The sequence below is a fragment of the Galeopterus variegatus genome, unplaced genomic scaffold, assembly GCF_000696425.1.
Source record: "Galeopterus variegatus unplaced genomic scaffold, G_variegatus-3.0.2 Scaffold28, whole genome shotgun sequence".
Classification (NCBI taxonomy): domain Eukaryota; kingdom Metazoa; phylum Chordata; class Mammalia; order Dermoptera; family Cynocephalidae; genus Galeopterus; species Galeopterus variegatus.
The window spans coordinates 858,295-868,213 of NW_007726139.1; the positions used below are offsets into that span (position 1 = coordinate 858,295).

General features: G+C 38.0%; 1 protein-coding gene across 1 annotated transcript in view; it reads right to left on the bottom strand.

The window, feature by feature from the left end:
• Nucleotides 1-4,995, bottom strand: part of EIF3E (eukaryotic translation initiation factor 3, subunit E) — a 44,747-nt gene extending 39,752 nt beyond the window's left edge. Inside the window, exons 1-2 of the mRNA XM_008569733.1 lie at nt 4,868-4,995; nt 482-596 (exon numbers count right to left, since the gene is read on the bottom strand). Coding sequence (XP_008567955.1) covers nt 482-596; nt 4,868-4,957 — 205 coding nt within the window. The 5' untranslated portion in view covers nt 4,958-4,995. The remainder of the gene's footprint in view (nt 1-481; nt 597-4,867) is intronic.
• Nucleotides 4,996-9,919: the final 4,924 nt, after the last annotated feature.

Here is a 9,919-nt window from a genome sequence, read left to right on the forward strand (position 1 = left end):
GGGGGCAACACTGAGGGTTGCGATCCGTTGCCGGACACGGAAAAAAGACCAAAAAAAAAAAAAAGAACACCAAGGTCAAGGGTTTGGATCCCCATACTGGCCACAAAAAAAAAAAGAATATACTTTAGAAGACCTATTACCTTTGTAATACTTCTCACTCCAAATCGTAATATTTTAAAATCATTCAAATAATTGTTAAGCCTTCTGGCTAAAGCTTTTAGAAATTACATAACTTTGGGCTGGCCCATGGCTCACTTGGGAGAGTGTGGTGCTGATAACACCAAGGCCAAAGGTTCGGATCCCTATATAGTGATGGCCGATTAGCCCACTTGGGAGAGCATGGTGCTACCACCACCAAGTCAAGGGTTAAGATCACCTTACAGGTCATCTTTAAAAAACAAAAAAAAGAAGAAATCATATAACTTTAACACACACATCCTCAGTTCACAAGAGAAGATTCAGTCCTAATGACAAAACTTACCATGAGGAATATCATCAGAATAAAGGTTTTTGTATACATCCATAGCAAAGTCTACCATGTTGGTATCACTAAGAAGATCCAATTTCCCTTGTAATAATTCTTTTTCATTATATATCTGCAAGAGACAATTACTTTCTAATGAATATATTTAAGTTCCCCAAATAAACTGATTAACACTACAATTGTTTTACCTGGAAGCACACTTCACAAAACACTCGATTTTATAATATTATAAATTATTATTTTTTTATATAAAATATTATAAACTATTAACTCACCCTCTTATAACAAGGCAAGCAATATAAGCACACAACCACCTACAGAGACATAAGAATATTTTGCTTACCTAAAAATGTAGAAGTGAAGGCAATTACATACTGTAAAACCATTCCCATCCACTTCTTATTTATATTATTTTTTATGTGTCCTTGCAAACCACCTTTTATCCTTTTTAGACAAGGATGTGCATAAACAAGCAAAAAAAACACATCATCTACACTGCAAAACACATAGATGTCTCCTATCCACATCCAGGTAATTAGGAATAAACTCTTAAATTTTTTTACCTTCTTAATATCTCTCACACCCACATGATCCCTACCTACCTCTCCTTGATGTGGCCTCTCTTTACCCTCACACATTTTCTCATTAAATAGTTGCAATCCTTTATAATGCTTCCCCATTCACACCTCTGAAACAAAACTAGCACCCATTTTTTTAAAGTCAATCACATCATACCAGGTTTTTGCTTTGCAAAGAGTTCAAGAAACATAATTTAACCCATAGCAAAGGGACCAAATACATACATACACAAATTCACATATATATGAACTGTACTGAGCAACATGTAGGAATTCTATACAATATTCAAGAGAGACATGCTTCGGCAAAAGAAAAGATTTCTGTATTGAATTTAATTTTGCCAAGGAAAGAAAAATTCAGGAAGATGCTACAATATTTCACTGCCCATGAGAAGAAAAGATGTAGGTGGTCAAATGGTATAGCCATGAGACCAAAAATGAACCTTCCGAACTACATACAGAACCCCTACAAAATAGTAAGAAAAGACAATCCAATTGAAATGTCTAAAAGATTTTAATAGGCTCTTCACAAAAGATAGCCAAATAGCCAATAAACACATGAAAAGGTTCTCAACTTCATTAATCATAAAGGAAATGCATATTAAAACCATAATAAAAACTACAAAAACTGATAATACCAATGTTGGTGTAGCTGTAGATTGACTGGAACACTAGTACCCTGCTGGCAGGAGTGCAACCACTTTGGAAAACTTTTATCTCCTAAAGCCAAACACACTTTTTTGACCCAGCAATTCTGTTCCTAGGTACCCAAAAGAAATGAGTGCATATATTCAAAGTACATTTCCAAAAATGTTCATAGCAGCACTATTTGTAATAGCCACGTCTATCAGTGTTAGAATGGATAAACAAACTGTGGTATTTCATACAATGGATTAACATTCAGCATTGAAAATCAATGAACTACTCCCATTCTAAAACCTTGGATGACTCAATCAATGTTGAATGAAAGAAGTCATACAAAGTAGTATATAGTGATACATTAATTAATTAAAATTAAGTCCATTTATATAAAAATCAAAAATGGGCCAAATCTGTCCTCAGACTAGAGCTTACCTTTGAGAGGTGTGAGTAATGAACGAGAGGTCAGAAGGAAGGTTTAGGTTTGTAATGTTTTACTTGATTGATCTGGGTAATGGTCAGATAAGTGTGTTCACCATTCAGTTTGAAAAAATTCAATGTCCAGTACTTTAATGAATGAATATTATACCTGACAAAAAGTTTATTTCGAAAAATAGAAACTTCGTGTCAGTTTGCCCTACAGAATCCTAATCTTATGTGAAAACAACCTTTTCCTATTATGCCCCACCTCTACTCTACTAACCTGCCTCTGCTCCTCTTACTCTGAAAATGACCATCATTAGCCCTATGATGTAGTTTTTCCAGTCTCAGTTGGGCTTTCCACACTTAACTGATCCTTGTACTTACCTTTGGTCAGTTTCAGTCACCATTTCCAGTCCTTACCTCACTCTCCAAAACCTTTCCGTCCCCCATCCCCCATACAGGATGGCCTAGTCTCCTAATGGAAGAAGAGTTAAGTGCTTTATATGCATTATCTCATGTAATTTTCCTAACAACCCCATGAGTCCAGTGGTAGTATCAGCATTTTATTCATGAGAAAGGCTTAGTTAAGAGGAGAAAGAATCTTCTCTCAAGTGTACAGTTATTATTAAATGACAAAGCCAGGATCCTAAGCCAGGTCCAAACTCAGAGCTCAGCGTCCTAAACACTGCACTATCTGGCCTTCTACTTTACATGAGAATAAAAAACAGTGAACCACAAATATGTATTAATTAAATTATTTATTAAACAGTCATTAAAAGCCTTTATGTGCTATTTCATGTGCTAAGAATACAGAAGAGAACAAAACAATATGCCTGCGCTCATGGAGCTTATATTCTGCAGCACACTACAAATATATCAAATTGTACCATGATCACTGACTCTCTATCTTAATCATCTAGCTTTCAAGACTCAACTTACAGCCTCTCCTCCTTAAAGTCCTTTTTGCCAACCAAAGATAACAGAATCTCCTCAATTTTGACAGCACTCTGCCAACACTTCTCTGACGTTTACTACTTTTTGCCTTATATTATAGACATTCAACTTAAAAAAAAAAAAGATGTTTTATAGTGGTAAGTTGTCTGTGTTTTATCTTGGATTTCTCACAATTCCATGGCCCCGTATTTAGTATTCGCTAAATAAATATTCCAGCATTTCCTTTCCTCTTGGTGTACTACAGCCATCTTACCAACATTCTCTCCAAGGTATCCAGCAATTATTTTCCACTGATTTTCAACTGCTTTTCAGTTTTGGTCTCACCCTGTGACAAACTAATTTACACTTACATATTCCACTCTTTCGTCTGCCTGCCTTGAAAAGTGAAAGAGTAAAAAACACAAAAATATGAAGTTTCAGCTAATTTAGAAGCATTTCTAAAAGTAGCTGGTAAAGGATTTCTAAATATGAGTATGGCACTTTTTTCGGTTTTTGGTGAATTATCCTCACTTATTTGGAAAAGAAAAGTCAGACTAGACTGTTTTATCCAAGCCTTAAAATATAGCTGTAAAAAGAACAATCTAAACAAAATTACATCCTTTCAAGATATATAAAGCTTTAGCTTTATATGGCAAGACATTCTTGGACATTTACTGAAAATGAACTTTGCTGTTCTCTAACATCAACAATTTTAGATTTGTCTATCTGTGTTTAGAAAAGGTTCATATGAATATGAGGATTATTCCTGTCTAATGAACCCTAACTACCCGGGAGCTTTAAAAAGTTATCAGAACAATATAATGTATAATTTGTAAGACACTTTTATTTTAGTGCTGTTGGGACACACAAAATTCAGTCCCCAAATCTAGAGTTCCTTAACTACTTATATTGCAATCTGCTTCCAGAAAGAGTTCATCCACTTTCCTAGCCAAATTCTGATTCCTTCATCATAGGAATATTACTTTACTGTAATTATTAAAATGCATCAATTTCCCAATAAACATAAGCCCAGTATTTCTTTTAGCCCAATCTTTCTTTTAAGTCCAATAACACTTTCGGACTAGACATGTTTTAATGTTCCAGAACTATATATTTATTCAGGGTATCCTGACTTGCTAAATGAACGTTAAGGACCAGTTCACATCACTTTGAGTCTGTACATCTACACACTGGGAAACAAATATTAAGTTAAAGTTTGTGAGTTTTGTTTTTGGTTTTTTGGCCCCTGTCCCCAGCTGACAAAATATGCTATGCTTCTAGGAAGTAACTAATTATCAAAGACCAGGAAAACTCAACGCAAAGAACTCACAACTTCACGGAAATTAAAGTACTAGATAATTCTAAGTGTAAGAAAATAATCCAACATGCAAAAACCCAAATTCAAGCCCACCCTTCCGACAGCTCCCAAAAGAAAAAGAAACAGCTCTAACACCACTCCAATTTGCTTTTAGAAGCCGGACTGAAGTAAAGCTCTAGTGTGACTCCAGCGAAGCCAGTGAGTCGTCAACTTCCGAGAGGAACTGACGCGGACGTCCCCCGGGCACTGGCACCCCAAGCCGTGAAGCAGAGACTTCTTCCACCCCTGAATTTCATACCGTCACCTCACTCCTCCCCACCGCGGAATTCCTCCGGGCAACGCTAAACTACTAGGAGGTCCTTACTTTCCGGACGGAGACCAAACTCGCGGCCGCCTTACACGTGTCAGGCCTAGGGCTACAGCCACCGCCTTCTGGCCTTGCCGGGCACCTCACCCGCTCCCACACCTTCCTCGCGCTCAAAACCCCCTCACCTCCTTTACAGAGAGAAACTCCAGGAGCGGAAAGACCAGATGCCGATCCAAAAAATGCGCGATGCGAGTAGTCAAGTCGTACTCCGCCATCTTGCCAAGAAAAGGGGAGTCTGTGCTCACTAAAACTTTATTGATAGCGCCGGCAAAAGAACAGACCCCTATCGCGCATGTGCAGGGGGGGTTAAACTGGCCTGGAGAAAGGGGCGGGGTTCAGCCCCGGAGCGCGCGAACAATGGCGCATGCGCGCGGCTCCTCCCTTCCTCCCTCCCTCCCTCCCTCTGGGCGACTCGGGGGTGGGGAGCGAGCGGCGGGCACAATTTCTAACATCTGTATTGAAGTTTGTCGGTGTTCTCTTGCTATTGCTGGCCTACGACTTACCACGCAGTGGCCTGCAATCCATTCCGTTAATAACTAATGAAATCTCAGAACTGATTGCTGAGGCAGTGTCGATTGTACTGGGATGCGGCGAAGGACAAGATAACGAGGACCCTGCTCTCCAGGAAGTTTCTCGTATAAGGAGTATCTGAGCTTTCATTTGGCATACAGAAGTCGTCCTGTAAGCGTTTGTTAAGATAAGGTGGGGGTGGATTTCTAAGCAGAAAACAAGTAGAATAACTTCAGATTTTAATAAGAACCATAACGTGATGGGGATGGTTGGGTTGGGCCTATTTAATTAGGGTGATTAGAAATCTCAGATGGGAATTAGAATGTTTAGAGAAAATTCAGATGGCAGTTAGGGTGATTAGAGAAAACTCAAGTAGAGTAATAGTTTAGCTGAGAGTTGTAGTAAGAGGAGGTGATTAAAATTAGAACCAGAGTAAAAACATGCCTGGAGGAAGGCACAGCAAAGAAAAGGCCATGAGACAGGAAAGGACTTGGTGTGTTTAAAAAACTGAGTGTCCTGGGTCACTGGGGAGTGAAGTTAAGGAGGCCGAAAATGGCCAGGTCATGATTATGGTAAGGAATGTGGGTTTTTTCCTAAGAGATCCTTTGCTAGTTCATTCTCATCTTTCAGGCCTTTTCATCTTGGAGTGCACCAGGGGTCTTGGACCTCTTCTGTGTCTGGACCAATGCCATAAGTGATAACATCCAATCTAATGGTTTAACTGAAGTCTACACGTTGACAACTCCCAAATTATAACCCCAACACAGACTATTAGGTAACCTCAGAATCATATGTACCCAACATCTCAACATATCCCAAACCAAACTTCCCCAGGTAGCTCACCAAATCCTGCTCCGTCCGTGCTCTTTACTTCAGTGAATGGCAGCTCCATCTTTCCAGTTGCTCAGACCCCAAACCTTGGAATCATCCTTACTTTCTCTTAAACTCTACATCAAGGGTAGGCCTGTGGCTCACTTGGGAGAGCCTGTTGCTGACAACACCAAGTCAAGGGTTAAGATCCCCTTACCGGTCATCTTTAAAAACAAAAAATACCCTACATCAAATCTACCAACAAACTTAAGATCCAGTTCCAATCAGTTCACACCACCTCCAGTTACATCCCTAGTTCAAACCACCATCACCTCTTGCTTTGATTTTTGGCATAGCCTCTTCACTAAGCACCTTGCTTCCCCTCTTTTTCTCCTGTGTGTCATTCGTCATATAGCAGCTTTTTTAAAAAAAAGTCAGATTATGGTCAAAACCCTCCAAACATTGCTGTCTCAGAGTAAAAGACATAAGTGTTTTAATGGCCTAAAAAGCCCTAGATCATGTAATCCCATTACCTGTTTGACCCCATTGCCTGTATCTCCCCCTTTTGTTCACTCAGCCTCAGCCACAGGGATTTCCTTTCAGTTCCTCAGATACTCCCACCCTGCTTCCATCTTGGCCTCTGTTATTTTCCATTTCCTCTACCAGGATGCTTTTCATCCAGTTAATCCGTGTGGCTCTTTCCCTATCTCCATGTTTTGTTCAAGTGTCATCTACTCAACGAGACCTTCCTTGACCAGTCTATTTAAAAAGGTAACTCACCTGCCTATAAGACTTCTCATCTGCCATTCTTGCTTTACTTTACCAGTGTATTTTACTTGTTTATTTATTGTCGGTCTTCCCTAACTATAATATTAGTTACACAAGACCAGGGATTTTGTCTATTTTGTTATAACTTTCTCCAGTGCCTAAATAGTGCCTAGCATATAATTGGAACTCACTAAATATTTTTAAATAAATACACTGAATGAAAGAAGGAAGACAGGATTATACATGGAGAGTGGTATGATATAAAGATTTTTAAACTAAAATTATTTTGTGTGAAAAATAGATTGTGAAGGAGCAGGAGTGAAAGCAGCTGGATTAGTCTGATGTTCTTACAAGTTGGTGAGGGTTGATGGAAGTTTGGACAACCATATCATTACAGGTAGAAGAGATACGACTCAAGATGCACTTTGGTGGTAGAAGTAATAAGACTTGCTCTTAGATTGGATGTGATTGATAAAGAAGAGTAAAATGAAAATGATTTCTAGAAATACTACTCAGTCATAAAAAGAAAGGAACTGTTTATATAAAATTTTTATTTTATAAAAATTCTATAGTTTACATAAATTCTGTAGTTTATAGAATTTTCAGGGAATTCTGCTGAGTGAAAAAAGTCAATTCCCAAAGTTTACATACTATATGATTTCATTTATATAACATTCTTAAAAGGACAAGATTAAGAAATAGAAAATGCATTAGTGGTTACCAGGGGCTAAAGAGGGTGTGGATGTGGGAGGGATGTGAAAGTGGCTATGAAAGGCAACAGCAGGGATCCTTGGAGTAATGGAATGTTAGGATCTTGATTGTGTCGATATCCTGTTTGTAATATTTATACTATAGTTTTTGTTTTGTTTTAGGCAGTTTTATTGAGATATAATCAATATATCATACAATTCACCCATTTAAAGTGTATAATTCAGTGGTTTCTTAGTATATTTACAGATAAGTGCAGCAATCACCAGTCAATTTTAGAACATTTTCATCACTTCAAAAAGAAGCCTTGGTTGGCCGGTTAGCTCAGCTGGTTACAGTGCAGTGTTGTAACACCAAGGTCAAGGGTTCAGATCCCTGCACTGGCCAGCTGAAAGAAAAAACAAAGAAGAAGAAGCCTTGTTCTTTCTTCTATCCTACCATTCTCCCAGCTCCAGCCCTAAGCAACCACGTTCTATCTATATAGATTTCCCTACTTAGGATGTTTCTATGAGTGGAATTACATAAATGTGGCCTTTTGTGTCTTATTTTTCACTTTGCATAATGATTTTAAGATTTATCCAACTTGTAGCATGTATCAGTACTTCATTCCTTTTTATGGCCGAATAATATTCCACATATTGTTTGCCCACTTGTCTGTTAATGGACATTTGGATCATTTCCACTTTTTGGCTATTATGAATATTGCTGCTATAAACATTTGTGTACAAGTTTTCGTGTGAACATATGTTTTCAGTTTTCTCAGGTATATACATAGGAGTGGAATTTCTGGTTATATGGTAACTATGTATAATTGCTTCAGGAGCTGCCAGACTACTATAATTTAGCAAGATGTTTTCATTGGGGGAAACTGGGTAAAGAGCACATGGAATCTCCCTGTATTATTTCTCACAACTGCATGTGAATCTATTATCTCAAAATTTAAAAGTTTAACTGAAAAAAATGATTCCTAGATTTTCACTTAAGAAACTGGATACCTTCTGGTGATTAGTATATGGGGGGAGAATGGCAAAGGAACATTTATGAGTGCTAAAATCAGGAGTTCTGTTTCAGACAATTAGATCTTTATTAAAATGCAAGTGGGGGCATCTAGTAAGCAAACGGAGATATTATTCTGGATCAGTTGATATAGTTATTGATTGCTTATGATGCACGTAATCTTGTACTAGATGTTTTCAAGGATTTGGGAGTATGATATAATCTCTGCCATCATGCCATTTACAATATTGTTAGGAAAGCAAGGCTGATTGCCCATGAAGCAGAGAATACATGGTAGCAATTCTAAATTCATGATGCTAAATTGTGGGGGATAGTCTGTGTAACCTCTAAGAGTTGAGAAATAACTAATTTGAACTTCAAATGAGTAATTTGAAGTTTCCTGGAAACCCGGGGATTAAAGTTGTAATAAAATACAGAAAAGAAGAGAGGAAGTTTTTAAAGAGAGAAGTAGCAAGAACTCAGGCTCCCAGCCGAAGTGAGCTCAGGCATAGGAAGAAAGGAAGGAAGCAGGTAGCAGTATGGAAACTTGCCAAAAAGGAACAGAGCATCTTTGAAAAGCACAGAGAAATAATATGCAATTGTATTTGATATACATTTTTAACTTTTACCATATGCAGGACACTAAGATGGGTGTTAATGGAAATATATAATCAATAAGAGCTAGTCTCTGGCCGTAGGAGCTTTCAATCTAAAAGGTGAAAATTATTCATTTATGCAATATAAATCAGATACAACATGCTAAGCACCGTCCCAAGTCCTAGGAATATAGCAGAAGAGAAAACAAACTACCATCTCTAAAGAAGCTTATATTCAAGTGGAAGGAGACAGAGAAAAACATATTAACAAATATGTGCTTTGTTAGTTGGTGATAAGTGCTATGAAGAAAAATAACTCAAGTTAATCTAGTTACCTTGAGAAAATGGGGAAAGTTTGCTAATTTATATACAGTGGTCAGAGAAGGCGTCTATGATAATGTAGGATTTGAAAAGAAACCTGAAGGAAGTGAGGGATCCCATGGCTATCTAGAGGAGGAACATCTCAGGTGAAGGAACATTAAGTATAAAGGTACCAAAGCAGAAGTGTGCTTGGCATCCTTAAAGAGTAGCAAGGAGGTTAGAAATGCTAGAGCTGACTGAGTAAGAAGAAGTGTGGTAGAAGATGAGTTTGGGGCTGGCTGGTTAGTTCAGTTTGTTAGAGCATGGTGCTGATAACACCAAGGTCCAGGGTTCAATCCTTTTACCACTAACTGCCAAAAAAAAAAAAAAAAAAAAAAGACGAAGAAGATGAGTTCAGAGAGCCAAAGGTGGGCCAGATGACGACATGATTTGTAGGCTAGGATAAGAACTTTGGTTGTATGCTGAATG